The following is an 18,391-nucleotide window of genomic DNA, read 5'->3' on the forward strand; positions in this document are numbered from 1 at the left end:
GACCTAAATATTCATCCCATTTCATCATCGTCATAGGATAAGCCAACGCTATGCAACTGGCGCGCAGTGGTCGGAAAACGAGAAAAGGTCGAGGAAATTCCGCTTAAGCTAGAGAATGATTAAATTCAGATGATTTGTGTGGAAATTTGCTCTAATTGTGATAAAGAATAAAATAGGATACCGCTTTTTTATCTTTTTAAGGCAGATATCTGCAAAACTCGTTGAATATATAGATTCGATTTTTCCAATATTTGAAAGAACTTCTATGCATTTTCCTCAATAAAGATACAACATTCGTCGCATATACAGATTCCAATTAAGGAGGAGATAAATCTTCCGAACACTGAACCAGTGGTGTCCTAATACGCAGAGGATGCGCTGATAGTCTGGTACACTGATAAAAACAACGTCTGATCGCCACTCTCGGCAATTAGCGACTGCAACTGGTTTTTTTTACTCATTAATCATCTCGAGTAACGCAAAAAGAAAGGAGGAAAAAAATCGTCGAGTGGCAATCGCGCTGCTTTTCTCTTTGCATCCGGCAGTCTCGCGTGGCGCGACCCGTGAAAAATTGGCCGCGAAATTTTCACGGGGAGACGCATTGTCGAGGCGTTCCCGCGAGAAAGAAAGCAAACGCTGCTGGTGAGAGAGGTGTAGCGTTAATTACCGGGAGCGGTTCGGGCCAGCCGTGACAGCAACGACCTGCCGCCGCGCCGCACCGGCTGCGCCCGCGGCTCGACAATGAAAACCGGGTTAAAAAGTGAAAGGATCCAGAGATTGCCGGAGGAACGACCGTGGCTTCTATTCGGCTCGCTATTCACGCGACGGTTCACCTGCGGGCTATTCTACCTATGCGCCGACTACCGTTTCTCCGCTTTCTTTTTCGCTGAATCGATAGAAACTTCGTACAATCGTTACAATTGTTATTATCCGCAAACTCTTTTCGCATCCTTCAATCCTTTAATTCATCATAGACTGCAGATTTTTATGGGGGAATGAAATCTAGATTCAGATTTTTTTTTAAATGCATATTACATGCATTCTTTATATTTTATGCATTTCATAAATCCGCAGTCTGTATTAATAATTGTAATCTTAAACCCTAAACTAATTTCAATTCGTTACTGTATATAGCAATTTTTAATATATGGAGTTGCAACTGAGAAGTAGGACAATGAATAGATTAGAATTCGGGTTTTTTCGTTATAACACATTATAATAGTAATTTTCGTTCACGTTTAAGATTAATCCTACAGGCTAAGATTTGTTTTGAAAAGAACAGTACATACATTTTCTTATATTTCATGTACATCCAATCCTTTCATAAGTCTGCAGTCTACTTATTGATCTTAAACCAATCTACCGTTTCTTACTTTCTTTCTCTCTGAATCGATAGCACCTTCGTACAATCTTTAATATCCGGGAACTCTATTATTACATTTTATTATTTTTATAATTTCCTCCATCTTCTCAATTTATTATCTTATCTATTAGACTTAGTGAAACGTTTCTATAGCATGCGGTACTGAGCAAGGATATGATAACAATTTATTGTTTCATGTATTATATTGAAAGTGCAGTACTTACCGTATATGTGTTATATTTACCCAAAGACACTTTGCCAAGTATAGTAATCATTTTGTTATTAAAGTTAGTTAGACGTAATCTATATTTCATCTAATAAAACGATGACAAGCCGTTTTGATCCGCGCTGGACTAAAAGCTGTTGACAAATAGAATTCGGCTCGGACGCGAGCACAAAAGGGACCCTCTTGGTTGTTCACAGGCAACGCTCGCATCATTCTACTTACTGAATGAATCATTCGTCTATACCGATCGATCCCTCTTTCCCTGTAAATGGGGAACGCGTCGGTGATCCGAGGGGACCGGGCTAATCGACGAAACGAACCGTTTGTTTCCCCCAAGAACAATTCACCGTTCCGCAAATGCAACAATGCATGTCGTTTAGGACTTGCCAGCTAGGACACCGAGGCTCGCAGATGAAAATTGAAACCGCCTGTTTTTCTCATTTCGGAATGGTTGACCGAGTTCAAAAGTGACGTCGACCTAGGACAGTTACTGTCACGTACATTCTTCCAACGTGGCACTGATACCCTATCAGGGCTAATTCTCTACAAGAACATGAACAGCTATCATAACACGTTATAACGAGCCAAGACCCGAATGTGTCACTAACGTAAGCACGCTCGTGTTACTACTTTTCTAAATCTATCCATCGCCCCACTTTTCGGTTGCAACTCCATAAATCAAAAATTGCTATGAACAATAATGAATTGAGATTAGTTTCATAAATGTTGACTTCTATTATTATGATAAACCTGTCAAAAATTTTCTATGTACAGAATTTAATTTAAGCAGGTTTAAGATTACGATTAAGAACCATACTCCGGATTTATAAAATACATATAATGTGCATTTTAAAAGGAATCTCAGTCTAGATTTCATTTTCCCATAAAAACCTACATAAATTGGAGGGTTGAAAAATACAATTTCACATATGAGGTGTTGCAACACATTATTTGGAATTTAATAGTCTAGCTAAAACTCGAGATGCTGGTTAAAAAAAATTAAAGAAAGAAATTACGTGTTGATCTAAAACTTAAAAACGAAATTTAGTTAATCACAATAGAAATGACATTTAATTATGGTCCACCCCATAAAGTAAAAGAGAAGACTAAGCGGGTGCGATTAATTACTTAGAATATATCTACAGGAAGACAAGTGAAAATGTAAAACATAGCTCGATAGAACTTCTTCGACTATTACCTCATCATATCTACTTTACTAATAAATGACACAACAGCTGCGTGAATGAAGTCTCGAAAGTGTTCACGACTTGACGATCGAATACTTGGAAGAATATTTGAACGCGTTTATCGAAGACTCTGGTTTCCTACGAGCTATAAAATATGTAGATATTGATTTTAGGCGAACGACCTAGCTCCGCCTGACTCGGGACCGACGCGGTGCGCCGCGATCGCATCTGGTATTCAGGAAAATCGGTTGACAGCCGTCAAATCGTATCGGCGGTTTAACAGTTCCGCTGGGAAAAGGGAATCGTTCGGCTGGGAAGGCTTTCACGAAACGTCGCGCCGCGCGGACCGCGATAGAATCCAATTTGAAACGCGTCGAATGCTAATTACATATTAATATTATTTTTAAAACCATATTTTTACCAGCAATATTTTTAAAACAATATTTGTATCAGCAACATTTCTACTAACAAGAACAATATAATTCTAATTCCACTAGAGTATGAATTCAATATTTCCGTTTTGAATTGCTGTTCCGTAAAAGTAAAACGTATTGATTTTAATCCTGTATGCAGAAGCACGTATCAGAAAATAAAATGTGCAATTCTTAATGACAACTGTGGATCGAAGTCCAATATCTAGACTAGACTGATATGAAGGACGGTAAATCGAGCACAAGGCTTGCAATCATCTGGCTTTGGCCGAGCAACGGATGCAAGAGAAACGGTTAAAAACTCGTCTGATCTTTCCGCCTGGAAATCATAGGTCACAGACCCCGAGGATCTTTACCTTTCATTAATCACGCGGTGTCGATGGTATGGCGGGTGCACGCGACCGAAGAATAGATTTCTCTCGTACCCCGGAAATGTGGCTTAGTCACCGGGGTGTCTATTGTGCACCGTTAAGTGCACATTCGTGTAAAATTCGTTTCGAATGGATATACTTTCAGCGCTTAACTTCAATCGGCGTAGATCAACATTTAGCAATCTCTTCTCTATTCGATTAATTTCTACTAACAAGAACAATATAATTCTAATTCCACTAGAGTATGAATTCAATATTTCCGTTTTGAATTGCTGTTCCGTAAAAGTAAAACGTATTGATTTTAATCCTGTATGCAGAAGCACGTATCAGAAAATAAAATGTGCAATTCTTAATGACAACTGTGGATCGAAGTCCAATATCTAGACTAGACTGATATGAAGGACGGTAAATCGAGCACAAGGCTTGCAATCATCTGGCTTTGGCCGAGCAACGGATGCAAGAGAAACGGTTAAAAACTCGTCTGATCTTTCCGCCTGGAAATCATAGGTCACAGACCCCGAGGATCTTTACCTTTCATTAATCACGCGGTGTCGATGGTATGGCGGGTGCACGCGACCGAAGAATAGATTTCTCTCGTACCCCGGAAATGTGGCTTAGTCACCGGGGTGTCTATTGTGCACCGTTAAGTGCACATTCGTGTAAAATTCGTTTCGAATGGATATACTTTCAGCGCTTAACTTCAATCGGCGTAGATCAACATTTAGCAATCTCTTCTCTATTCGATTGTGTTCATGTAATCGAGTACCCCATCGTACTCAACCGGGAGAATTTTTTACAAAACTAATTGATAATGAATTTAGAGAAAGATAGAATGTGCAAAAATGGTAAATACTGCGTCTGGTGTATAATACTACATAGCATATTGAAAGCTAGATGAATATTTCAATATTTAAAATTATTGATGATAAGTTTATAAAAAAAATTGAATGTACAGAAAATGTAAGGCAACAAGAAGCTTGCAATCATTGAATGGAAGAGAGAATTTCCTGATTAATTCTCTACTAACACTAAATGGAACAAATCTGCAGTGTGTTAATTAGGGAACGATACCTGGGTATCGGTGATTGTTGAAACCGTAGATAATTCATGTAATGAGAGGCGCGTGGGCGTAACAAGCCGCAACTGCACGGAAGAAGAACGCGAGCACTCGAGATGGAAGTAATTTAGTACGTTCTACATTCCGGTATCTCGCATCCCCTTCTTCTTTCTCTCGCTTATCCCATCCGCGTCTTGAGAAGAGACCGCGTAAAGGTCCGTTTATGCACGCACGTGACGGGGGCGAGCCGAGTATGAAACAAGCGGAGAACCAATGCACACGACGGAATGTAATTATTCCCTACTGTCTACTAGTATGTGTACGAATTGTTCGCTCGTTCACAGCTCGTCAGTATCAAGTCTTTAATAATAATGAATCTCGATATAAATCAGGTTTACAGGTTCATTTATACCGTCGACGAGCTGTGAACGTGTCGAATGAATTCAGATCGAAAGCACCATCGAAGACCCATAATGGTTTGTCATTATTTCTAATTATCAATTAGTGTACACCCAATCCTCCTTTTAGACTGTACTTTTTTTACACGATTTTAAAGTCATGCGGTTCCCATTATGATTGTATTAACCCTTACTTAAAAGCAATGACAAAGCATTGAAATTTTATCAGTTGCTATATACTATATTAATAAAACACTGTACAAAATTTTAGAAATTTTGTTCAAGGCTAATATTAAATAGGCAAAATAAGGCAAATAAGTTGGTTCTGTTTTTTAGGACAGAATGAAACATAATTTCTTTGACCAAGATAGGTTTTGTTCAGTTATACATGAGCCACTTTTATCGGACAATTTATGTAAAATATAACATTTTAAATGTGTAGTCGAGTCGTGCAACAGAGCTATGAAAAACAAAACCGGAATTGAACTGCACCGAAACTAAAACCAAAATCTGCGAATCCAATACTTATAAATCAAGCCTAAAGCTACTCGAAAATGTCAATAATTTTCACGGCACTTGGTTCGACTTGAAAATCAGAAATTTTACTAAAATTGTACTTCGAATCAAAGAAACTGTCATAATAATTCTCTATGCGATATAAAATCTCTATCAGGAATCGTCCTCGCTCGAATCGTGTCCCGAGCACCCAAAGGAATTAGAATGCACGTTTGAGAGGGTGGTTACGAGTGCACGACTCGAGCACACGGAGAGAAAGAGATATTCGGCTTTGATTCGAATCGTCGTTGGCCGGCTTCGAACGAGGGCGTCAAGGAGTGAGGAGAGTTTTCGAGAGAGCGGAATCGGGCTCGGAGCGTGCGTCGGGCGTTGGCGACGAGTCACCACGGGAACGCGCACGAGACCTCGGGGAAATCCTAATATTTTAACCACCGGGCGAGTCGGCGAGGAATGAAAGGATCCGGGTGAGCATGAAAAGGGAAAAAGGGGTGCGCGAATCATCCCGGCGTACCCTTAAACCCCACTGGATATAGGGTGGAACCTGCAAGGTGGGTGGAACTCTGTATACCCGTTGCGGTACCCCGAGGGAAGTACTTGCAATTAACGCGGTAAGACTCGGCTCTTGCAAGGGGTAGTACACCCTTCTTACGGTCCTTCCGTTTCTCTCTCTCTCTCTCTCTCACTCATTCTGTCCTCTGTCTTTCTCTCTCTATCCCTTTCTGTAGCGTTCGTCACGGTGCTACGTCTCCGTCGAAACGATCCCTAGCAGGTACTCGCAGGGGACGCCAGAATGGCTGTGTTCGGTTATTTGTCAGGGATACGCGTAATCGCGCACGCGTGCGCCGACCGCGTTGAAAATCTACATACGTGCCTCGCCCTCTCTGCTCATTCCATGCGTTTGCCTTCCTTCTTTTTAACCACCCTTCGTTCCTGTACGCGTGTAACCCGATGCAACAGATTGTGATTACACAACTTGTCGACTTCGAAGGAATCTGCCACCCAGAATTGATTAGAAATAAATCGTTTTGTAGGAATATGTTTCAAGTCAAACCCGGGGGAATTTACTACATTATTAAACTGACGACGTTTATACAGACTGACTGATGGTACAGTTGAAAGGGTGATGATTCTATATAAAACAATTAAATGAAAATGTAGAATAAATTTTTTTTATATGAGGCTTTGTTTTAGAGAAAATCGACTTTAAGTATCCACACGTATTTTTGATTATGCCCCAATCTTTTCGATGTAGGATCCAGATAAAACTATATATTATATTGTAAAATAATTTTTACAACTTTAAGTTTCTGAGATAAATCCGCATGACTACATCTTCATGGTATTCACTTAAATCGATGTGTTTTATACTATCTAAAACTGTTTAATCATAAAAATCTGAACTGAAAATAAAAATTTAAACGGAGGCTCGCTAATCGAGTTTCCTTTAAAAGCTTCCATTTTAATTACCCAGTAAAATAAACAAATTTAAACCTGAGGAATAAGTTATAGCAAGATATGTTAGGCCAAAACGTAATTAAGCTCGTGTGTACCTCCTGAATATTTAAAATTTCCTCTTCGGTTGTACCACCAATTACTGACTATAAAATTCGTGATATAAAGAATCGCAATTTGCATTTTATTTTCGACGTTATATCTTAAATATTTCTATGTGAATACGTAAACAGTCTAGAAATTTAATACAAAAAGCCTTTATGATGTCATTAAATAGACGCGTTTTATGCTATCTAAAACTGTTCTAAAATCCACAGACTAATAATTTGAACGAAAGCTCGCTGATCAATTTTCCTTTAAAAGCTCTTTCCCTCGAGCGTGAGAGAATTTTTCTTGGTAATCCGCATAATTTCCGATCTCGCGTTAATCCGTCGAGAAGAGAAAAAAAGAGACGCGGCTGAAGTTCCGTTGTTCGAAATCACTGTAATTTATTTCCGAAGTCCTCGTGGCAATATACCGTGTCGAAGTTACTACTTAAAGGAGCCCTGCATTCTGTCCCACGGGAACGGACCCTCCTGATTTACCACCGTTGTGTATGGGATACACGTTTAATGGAGATCGCATTTACAACTGCATAAATCAAAACCCACCACCCGCCACCGTTACCGCGTTTCTATTTCATTCGACCACAAATGTCACCTGCGACGCCAATTACAATTCCTACCGTTTCATATAGTCCTGCTCTGACGTCCAGACAAATTCGACAAAAATTCGAATACAACAAAAATTCCTCCTCGGCGTTTCCCATGTTTCAGACTCCATTATAATTAAGTGCTGCAGGAACAATTCTGAGGATTTCAGTTTGGTCCTAGCTAGCTGAGTCCTTTCAAGGAAAAGTTGAAATGCGAAAAGCAGCCTTAAAGAGAAGAATCGGGGATTATAATAATTATTATGAAAGAGGTTCTTTGAAGACTTTTCTGACCTTTGAAAGTCCGTTTGATCGGGATATTAGGAAAAACGTGAGGCAACGAAACGACCGAGGATGCGGCGGACAGGGGTAAAACTGGATGGACAAGCAAAAAACCGATGAGAGCATCAAAGAGTTTGAAGAAAACGAACGCCTGCCGGTGAGGAGGCGGGAGGAAAAAAGAAGACCGTCCACAGAGGGGTGTTTTCAAGTGTCTGATGCTGTTCTGGCCTGTGTTAACACTTTACGCCTCCCTTTTACATATTACCATCCCCACTTAAAAACTTTCGCATGAACTTAGACGAGGCTGACTCATAAAATATAGTTTCACCCGATGTTCGGTTCGGCTCCGATGAAAAATGCTCCAGGCTCGAATGAATTCTCATATTTCTTACTGAACTCACTGCTAATTAAACTGTGTTTTCTATTTATCACTTGTTTCAAACACTTCCGTAAATATGATTAAAACTTCGCAGCATTTTTCACTCGTGGTTTTCCTGAAACATTTCTATACGAATAAAATCATTTAATAAATTGATAAAGAGTATCCTGGTAAAATTCTACAGCAATTTTCATTCATGATATTTCTGATACATTTTGGTAAAATAATTTAACAAACTGGTAGACCCTATTAAACAAAGTTCCAGTTTGTAATTGGATCGAGGAAATAGATAGCGATCTTTCGGTGGCACGGGCGAGGGGAACGAGTTGCCGAACGTAGTCGGAGCGCGTACTACTACGCTCAAGGAATTATGCAAACAGGATACGAAACAAGTTTTTCGAGTTTGATCGTGGAAGTTGCGAGATATTCGGCAGTCATCGCCCAGCGAAATTTTATCACCGCTCCGGGAGAATCAATCTGCCGGAAGGAACTCTTGGAAACTCAGCGGCAGGAGTTTTCAGAGAACGAGATTTGGATAAAGCATAATAATAAGGAACACGGTACAGGAAGCGAACAATTCCTTCAGATTTAATTATGTACTCGAGTAAGACTCTTTGCATAACTGTTAAAACTATGGTTGTAACACGTCACTTTTATGTTGTATAATAATGATTAAAGCCAATGAATAATACACTCATTTTATCACTCAATCATCACCCCAGTCGTAAATAAAAAGTCGTTTATTTTATTTTCTTTATACCTTTTTTTAATATATCATTAAAATCTATGAATGAGGAAATGAAATTTTCACTTCATATTCTTATATTAAAATATACGTTACCCAAATAACGAGCTACCTTAAGTGTACTGTCTTTTGAGGTACATTTTAAAACAAACGTTTAAGTACTAAAGAGTAATTGCAAAGACGTAAGTTGCAAAGAGTAATTGTAATAACGTGAATGAAAATAAGATGCGAAAATGCTATAGGAAGTAACGGTTGAGATAAACAGAAAGCAGGCAGTGGATTAAGGGGTTAACAACCGAGCGAGACGAATCGTTAGGTGGAATCGAGCGCGTTATTAAATTGGCGCAGACGGCGGCGCAAGGGGGGCTGTATATTTCACCGGGTAAACAACAATGCGCGTTCCCGAGGAGTCGGGTGGCTGCAGGATGCTTCAGCCTTCAGACTGCATTCGGTTTCCGGTTGTGTCTGCGGCCGCGGTGAATAGGCCACCTTTTTTTAATATATCATTAAAATCTATGAATGAGGAAATGAAATTTTCACTTCATATTCTTATTTTAAAATATACGTTACCCAAATAACGAGCTACCTTAAGTGTACTGTCTTTTGAGGTACATTTTAAAACAAACGTTTAAGTACTAAAGAGTAATTGCAAAGACGTAAGTTGCAAAGAGTAATTGTAATAACGTGAATGAAAATAAGATGCGAAAATGCTATAGGAAGTAACGGTTGAGATAAACAGAAAGCAGGCAGTGGATTAAGGGGTTAACAACCGAGCGAGACGAATCGTTAGGTGGAATCGAGCGCGTTATTAAATTGGCGCAGACGGCGGCGCAAGGGGGGCTGTATATTTCACCGGGTAAACAACAATGCGCGTTCCCGAGGAGTCGGGTGGCTGCAGGATGCTTCAGCCTTCAGACTGCATTCGGTTTCCGGTTGTGTCTGCGGCCGCGGTGAATAGGCCTAGGCGAAGTGCCAACTTCCAACTTTGTTTACTCGTCCCACCGTGTGCAACTTGCTCGATAGGGAGGACACGAGTGCGCTAGGGTTAGGGTGCAACACGTTGCGCCGCGGCCCCCTTCGTAAGAAAAATCGCTGCCGCTCTCGGAACAATTTTACCCAGCCGAATAACAAACCTCGGAATAAAGAATATCTGAATGAGAGATGAACCAAAGCTATTTTCTGTATTAGCTCTTAACTGTATATTGCAATATTTAAATGATAAAAGAAACTTTTACTATAAATATTTTATTTTGCATAAAAATCCACAGGCCACTAATCACATGTAACTAATTAAATATTACTACATTATGTAGAAACAACCATTGTATATACATATTAGAATACATATAAGTATATTGTAAATGTACTATCAGCAAATGTTGTAATACCACCCTTTTAAAGGCCGAAAGGCATGAAATAAACGACTACCACTACGTAGAGTATATCAGAGCTTTGATGAGCAATTGGAAGCTGCTCTCGCGGAGCAAACGAGTTCTACACGGGAACGAATGCCGCGGACAGCGATTTCAATGAGCGAATAATGTAAACACGAACGGTAGTCGGACAGCACCTAGACAGGAAACAGGTATAGGAACCCGATCATCGGGTAGGGGCGCGAACAGTCCGCGGGGTGCATCGACCTTTAAACCCCAGAGATTTAATGACCCGGACGCTCGATCTCGGTTCCCCTTGAGTCACAATTTATGCGTCAAATTAACGCCGCAGAAAAATCTACAGCATTAATCTTATCCGGATTAGACAATGCTTCTTGCATTTGTTACATGAACATTTCAGTTCATATAGTCAAATGAAAGAGCATGAATGAACAAATGAAAATTGTACTTGACAATTGTTTATATTATCATGTATAAATTCTTTCTATTTGAAAATTGAATAATTTTATTGAAAGTACAAATGATTTGTTATGTTTTTAATTGAGATTTAATTCTCAATAGGATATTTTCCAGATTTTTTGATAAACAGAGGACAAATGAAAATTTTTTATATGTATTTATTATAATTCTAGCCTGATCGATTAAAGAATAGGACTTGGTTTACGTTTTGAAAACCGAAATTATTTTCTTGCCAATCTAACAGTTTACTGTGCTTTTAATTGAGATGAAATTTTCAATAGAACATTTAGTAGATATTTTGACAAACGTTTGCGAGTACTTTAAGACGTATGAAATCGAATCTGGCAGCAATCAAGGAACACAGATAGAAACGTGAATTAAGAGAAAGAGGAAAACAGGACAGAGGAAACTCTGATTGTTGTTCTCTCCCTCCTCGAGGGAGTCGTGGGAGATCAAAGCCCAGGGGCCATTAATTTACGTACAATTAACTGTAGATATACGCGACATGCGTGCACGTCGACGAATTTCCTATTCCGTTTGAGCGGTCGTTAATTGACCCCTTCTCCCACCGCCGATTCTGTCAGAAAGAATGTTAAACCCGTTCCGAATAGGTTTTCGCGTTATCACCGAAGAGCGGAATCGGTGGGAAGAGACATTTATTGAATTCACGAGCTGCACCGAACGCCAGCTCGTCTTTTCGATTCGACTGCTCGCTTTGTCCCTCTGCCCAGGAAACAAAACACGACGGCAAATACATCGACGCATTGAAATTTTTTAAATCTATAAACCGCGATTGGATCAGTTACACAGCAATAAATTCAAACGCGACGAGATTCATTCAGAATTTATCCATTTATTAAAATTTAGATAAGATATATTTTCGCAGTGTGGAATTAATTTTATCAAAACTGTCTAATACAAATGTTTAAAAATGAGAGATCCTAATTTTACTCGATCCAGCTGTCTTGCAATACGACTCGCGTTATCGCGGACGTAAAACTTTTTTTACGATCACGACGATTCTGGCGGGATCGATAAAAATATGAATCGACCCTCGGGCGAGGGATTTGAAGATACGTCGAGGTGGGAAAAGAACAAAGTGTCGGGGGTAGGGAACAGGTTGTCGGTCAAGTCAGAGCCGTGTGGCTCGTAAGAAGAAGCCGTCCCTCAGGAGCTTTCCGGTGTCAGCCGCTTCCTGTGTCCCTATCTGCCTCTATATACCTATCGATCCTCGGTCTGCACCCTCCTCTTTGTGCCATCCGACTGTCCTCCGTCTCTTTCCGTCACCGTTCCGTCCTCCTCGTCCCGTCCAGGCCCCGATCTATATTGCATTCGTAACCCCCTTCCCTTCCAACGGGGTGTCCTCGCTCGCTCCGAGACCCGGCGCAACGCTCAGGGTAATTTTCCTTGCATATTTATACGCGCGTCTCTCTCGCAGAAAACTGCCAGCGTTAAACGCTCCTCTCTTTTCTTTTCCATCCTCTATCTACCCAACATCCTCTCGCGCGGAGTTTAACCGCGTTTAATAGCCTCTCGTTAACGAACCTTCGACGTTCTCGCGTTCCTGTAATCACCGATCTTAAATAGAACTCCCACGTTTCTTCGCTGTATCATCTATGATAAACATAAGCTTCAAAGAGTTTCGCTATAACATCGGTTCATCAGAAAATCCTATAGGATAATAAGAATTCGATAGGACTAAAAAATTGCAAGAATCGCCGGTAACTGTAAGATTGAAGTTCGGCAATGATTAGAATATCAGGGACACGCAGTGTCTGAATATTTGAGTGGCTAAGGGCCGAAACTCGCGACGATACGCGCTAACCGTTAATAATTAATCAGGTAAATGATTAACGAGCATCCGACTGGCCAAGCTGTCTGGCTTAACCTGTCTGATTCCATTTTGAATTATTCATCGCGTCGATGTAACTTCGGAATTTACCTCCGGTTACCTTCTCCTCCTTACCCCGGTAATTTACATGCCAACATTCGGACCTACCCGCTTGGAATCAATCTGTTAGATTCAATCCTATTAACAGGCGGATTTGACGCGTTCATAGAAAAATTGATATGCACAATGGAAATGTATTTAATATAATATCGAAAATGATCAAGGGAATTGCTATATAGCAGTCCATTTATTTAATCTGTCTTATTTTGCATCAGAGTCTGCAGATTATCTTCAGAACTGAGTCTCGCGTAAATTAAATTCTATGAGATCTCACGATTAGTGAAAATCAGTTTCTAGAATCAGTCTGGTAAATAGAGACGCTTCCTGGTTGAATTTCGTTTAAGACGAGAGTGTTGAGTCACTCGATATCGTCGAGTTTCTTCTCGTTGATTACGTGATTAAAGAGAAATGTACCTTGGCTTTCCAGATGAATGAAAAACACGATTGAAAGGATCGGGCATCGATCCAAATTTCACCCCAGACGTAAACCACAAGTAGCCGCCCTAAAGTACCGACGAAAACGCACCCTCGTTTACGCTGCTAACAAAAACTGTTTGGTCGAATTGCAACACATGCAACGTGTATAACAAAATAATAGATGATCATCCAGTGTACAGTGCTGTACACTTGGACAGCATCAGACAGACAATATTATTTTTTTGTAGGAAACTGTGTGTAATATGAATAAAATAACATAAATACGTAATTTAGATTATGTAAAATGATGAAATATTGTTGGAAATATTTCTCCTCTGTCCTGTCTCAAAGCATCAACTAACTGTGACTAAACACTTGAGGCTATTCACGTGGAAGCCAGGATCCTGTTGTATTCCCAGCAACAACGTATTTTCCAAGTGCGTACATCAATATAAACTAACGTTATCTACTAATTTATGATCCAAGCGGATCTAACTAGTAAATCAGAATGTTTTTTATATAAGTCACTTTTTACCCGAGGCTGTTCAAGTGGAGGGCACTGTATGTGAATAAATAACAGTGAACGGAGACATATAAATGCAAGACATTATAAATTAAATGAAGTAAGTAAAAATGAAAACATTATAAATCCAAGTATACTTTAATATTTTAATTACGTAATTGTACAGTGAACATAAACGCTAGTATATTAACATGATCTCCTATTTCTATTTTCGATTATCGTACTGGACTGAGAAAAAAAACTTTCGATTGAACGCGTCAGAGTTAAATACCCTTGTTCGGCGTCGTTGTTTTAAATCCTTCGCTAGCAGCTGTGTAGGGGGTTGGGACGGAGGGTGGACGGAGGGTGTGGAGGTGCGCGCGCAAACTACCCCCTCTGATCCAGTACGTGTAACACGTAATCGAACTGGGAGCGCCGCGGTTCGTCGTCAGCTCCGTGATCCGCGAACGACAGGGCCGAATCTCGAACGAAAAGAAATTCGGAGACGAAGGGAACTCGAAATCGGTGAGGAAGAACGTAGTGGCTGAAGTGCGAACGCGTCGAGTGAATTCGTCGAGGCGATTGTTGTTGGATACAGTGACTAAGAGAAAGGTAGTGGTGGTGCACAGGGTGCGCAGGGCGGAGGGGCAGTCGTAGGTCGTCGTCGTCGCCGTCGTCGCCGTCGTCGTCGGGAAGGACAAAAGGACGGCGCGTTTAAGAGAGCCGTTTAGAGAATAGTAATAAGAGAGATAAAAGTGGTCGGCGGGGCGAGAGGGTGACCGGCGCGGGAGGGTGGCTCGGACAGGCGTTCGTGTCGCCTGCTGCTGCGTTCGTGGAGTCGCAATGGCGCCGAACGCGGCTCCGTCGAGGAGGAGCGACTCGGTTTCCGACGGAGCCGGCGGTGGTATCCGCGCCGCGTTCACGTGAGAGCCCGATGCCGCGCTCGCCCGAGTACGGACTTGCCCCGTGAATTAACCATGAGAAGGGTCCGCAAGAGGCAGCCGCAGAAGACGAAGGCCCGGTCCCGCGAGTGACAGTGCTTAAGCAATTACATGTGCGAGAGTGGCGTGCGGTGTGCCAAGGTGCCCAGCTCGAAGGTTTCAGGTGATTCGCGCCCTTTCCGATTACCGGGGAGAGGGACCACCTCTTCTCTTCGATCCCCGTGGCCCCTATGCCGTTCGCGAACGAGAATGCGAGACGAGGCTCCGTTTAGGAGTGCACCGACGGACAGATCCGCGAGACGGGAACAGAAATACCGGAAGAGGATACAGAGGGCTGGCAGGGAGGGAGGAGCAGCCGACGACTCGGTTGCCTGGACAGAGGAACAAGAAAGGTGGTGCTCGGCTTTGCCGGCGACCAAGTTTCTTTGAGATAATCTAGCCAACCTGGCGGACCAAGAGGAAGGTGGCTCGGCGATGCAGGGCAAGGAGAGCCCCGTCGGGTCCAACACCCAGGAGACCCATCAGTATGTTGGCCCCTATCGACTCGAAAAGACCTTGGGCAAAGGACAGACCGGTAAGCGATTTTTCCCACCCTTTCAATTCCGTGACACCAAATTGAAATTTCCTTCCCATTCACCTTTTACCTTCTTTCCTTCATAGGTATAGGCTGTGTAATCATTTAAAAGAAAAGTTAATTGATTATTATTCTTATTATTGAATTTTTAAGGTTGCATCAGCTACAAAAGTCATTAGCAACTACAATGCATTATATAAAGTATAAATTAATTCTCATCCATTGCTTAACAAAGTTAAATAACAAAATTGAATAGAGTTTTTATAATAGTTGATAAATTCCGATGGGTTTTAAATTGATAAATTATTATCTACCAAACTAAAGTACCACTATCTGTACTAAATCCCATTCAAATGTAAAAAATGTAAATGCATTATAGTGAAGCAGTGTACAAAAACTGTCGGTAGGTTTAATATTAACAAATCAAAATTTATTTTTTATGTTATTCCTAATCCATCTTTATTATTTATTGTAAATCATGTATTAATAAAGAAATTCGTCCTCTAATACAAGAGAATTGTTTAATTAATTGTTTATTTAATTGTTATCCTCGTAAAGTTTCAATAAACTTCTTTCCGATGTATAATTATTTCAAGGCAGACATTCAAAGACTCCCAACTCCCAACTACTCAAGGATAGCTGACATGTTCGAGACACGGTTATATATTAAAAAATATTGACCGAGCTAATTCGTGTCGTATGGTTTCAGAGTTTAATGTACTTCCTTGTTTACCTGTTCCGTTACATCATTTATTTATCGAGGTATCGAAGTGTGAACAAAATTTCTGTCCAAAACATTCAAGCTAGATTTTTATAAATAAAACATATATCATTTCAGCCTTATGGCCCAGAAATGGACTTGGTTTACAGTTATCCTATCTCATTCGCTCACCTTTTCACCAAAAACATTTTACTATTCCTATTAAACTCATTATAAATGCAAACAGTTCTTTTTTTATTGTAAACTGCATGTGCAAAATCTATCATACAATGTAGAAAAAAAAAGACTGATATCGAATTAGAATGTTCATACACCCAGAAATGTATTAACAACAGACTAATTTTATGATAAAGCTGAGTGCACATGAAAAGTATAATAAGAAAGAAGAAGAAGCAAAATAAGATATTCATGGTGTTAGTTAACCCATTTACATCATTAACGTATATATACGCTTAATTCTGTTGTTTCTTCTTACAAGAGAATTGAGCGTGACGTACTTTCCACTAGGTAGATACTAAAAGTCAAAAGTGTTATTAGAAATGAAAGCAGTAATTCTGATTATAGTGAAGGAGAAATTAGATCACTGAAACGGAGACGAGTTATTGACATAGAATCTGAAAGTGATAATGTTGATAATAATCAAAGTGACAAATGTGAATTCGAGTAGGAAGAAAAAAATGATTTACCTAAAATATATAAATTGTAGGTGTTGGAGATTTAAATAAAGATATTTCAAATTTTACCAGGCGAAGTGTGTCTTAACTATTTTTAAGTGATGACATTATCCAAGAAATTATAACGCAAAGGCAAATCCGGACGGTAGAAATAATATGATGATAAGGGAGTTACTTTTCATATTTCCTTATGATGAAAATGGGCTAAGAAAATGCATTCTAAATACACATTTATTGGATCATACAAAAAATTGTAATAGACACTAATTTATTTAATATTTTATATATTTCCGAACATGGCAAAGATTCTTTATACTTACTGCCAATGTAAATTGTCCCTGAATGTACAAAATCTGTTTAACAATTATTTATCGAACAAACGTGAGAATCGATGGAATATTTCGCGGAGGCTTGTCACGAGTCGTTTGATCGTCAACGTGCCGCGAGATTCGCGAACCCTCGACTCGATTGCCGTGGAAAACGTATCGCGTGCGCGCATAAAATTTTACTGCGGCATTGAAACGGAGTCCCGGGGAAAGAAAACGAGAAGCCAAGAAACCGCGCGCCGCTTTTAACGCGGGCTCCTCGCCGCGTTAACCCCAGAGCATCAGCAAGAAACGCGTTCTTCCTAACCGAGGAAGAATGCGCTTTTCATTCCATCGCCTCGCGTGCCGCGCTTGCTTTACTGTTCGCGACTATTCTCGTGAACAGAACAAAGCCTCGCGCCACTGCATGGGTAAACCAGGGTGACCGATTAAACCTCGAGACAAATTGGCCGGCAATTTCCTTTCAATCCTCCCTCTTTCATCACCGGGTTTCTTTTTTAATTAACCCGTGTCAAAGATTTGTTATACCTTTTATATTTTCTAATGAACTAAATGACGAAAAGACTGTAGAATTAACAAATTGAGATTATTAAATTTGTAATCAGTTTGACGCGAAAGTCGAGTGTACCGTGAAAAATGTAAAGCGAATATTAAGTGAGGAAAGCTTCGCGGGACGATCCTCATTTCAGAAAGGAAAGCGGTTGAAACACAGCGACAGGCTGCCGTTAATCTCACCGCGAATTCTGTTCCCGCGAGCGGAATTCCGTGAGAGCGACGACGGGATAATGAAACTGCGAGACACGAGGCGCATACGGTAACGTGGTAAAGTAAAACGGTTTCGTACGATGCATAGAAATGATGTTAATGAATACAGCTAATTGAACAAAGATTATACTCAGATTTGGAATGAAAGGGTTTTGCGTTCGCAATGGGGCGTGACGCGACAATCGATGCGATCGAACGTTATGCGGCAAAACGCATTCGCCTCTTTGTTTCATGATCGTATCGCAACCTTCGCGTTTTAAAAAAGCTCGAATTAAATAGTACAGTGAAACCTGGCGATTAATCCCTTATGGCGGGCTTTCCAAGATAACAGATTTAAATAATACATTTAAGTGGAATAGAAAATTTATGAAATAGATTCTACACATATACGTACTTCGTTTATCTCATATTTTATCTTATCAAGTGAATAATTAACATTAAATCTACCAGATTATAGTTTAAAAGCTTGACTGCGAGGAAGTGACTGTTTGGAATAGCCGCAGGCTATTAATAAATCTTGAAGGATATTCAACTGACAATATTAACACGTGAAAAACATGGACGTATGGAGT

The 18,391-nt window shown here is 40.3% G+C and overlaps 1 protein-coding gene across 4 annotated transcripts in view; it reads left to right on the forward strand.

Annotated features, from left to right (window-relative positions):
• Window positions 1–14,223: 14,223 nt before the first annotated feature.
• sff (BRSK family serine/threonine-protein kinase sugar-free frosting) overlaps window positions 14,224–18,391 on the forward strand; it is a 25,851-nt gene continuing 21,683 nt past the window's right edge. For all 4 annotated transcript variants that reach the window (XM_018031232.2, XM_018031234.2, XM_018031233.2 and 1 more), the window contains exon 1: window positions 14,224–15,333. In XM_018031232.2, the coding sequence (XP_017886721.1) occupies window positions 15,234–15,333 (100 nt within the window). In that variant the 5' untranslated portion in view covers window positions 14,224–15,233. The remainder of the gene's footprint in view (window positions 15,334–18,391) is intronic.

This window comes from Ceratina calcarata, unplaced genomic scaffold, assembly GCF_001652005.2.
Source record: "Ceratina calcarata isolate Rehan_Ccalc_2016 unplaced genomic scaffold, ASM165200v1 scaffold551.2, whole genome shotgun sequence".
In the NCBI taxonomy this organism is placed as follows: domain Eukaryota; kingdom Metazoa; phylum Arthropoda; class Insecta; order Hymenoptera; family Apidae; genus Ceratina; species Ceratina calcarata.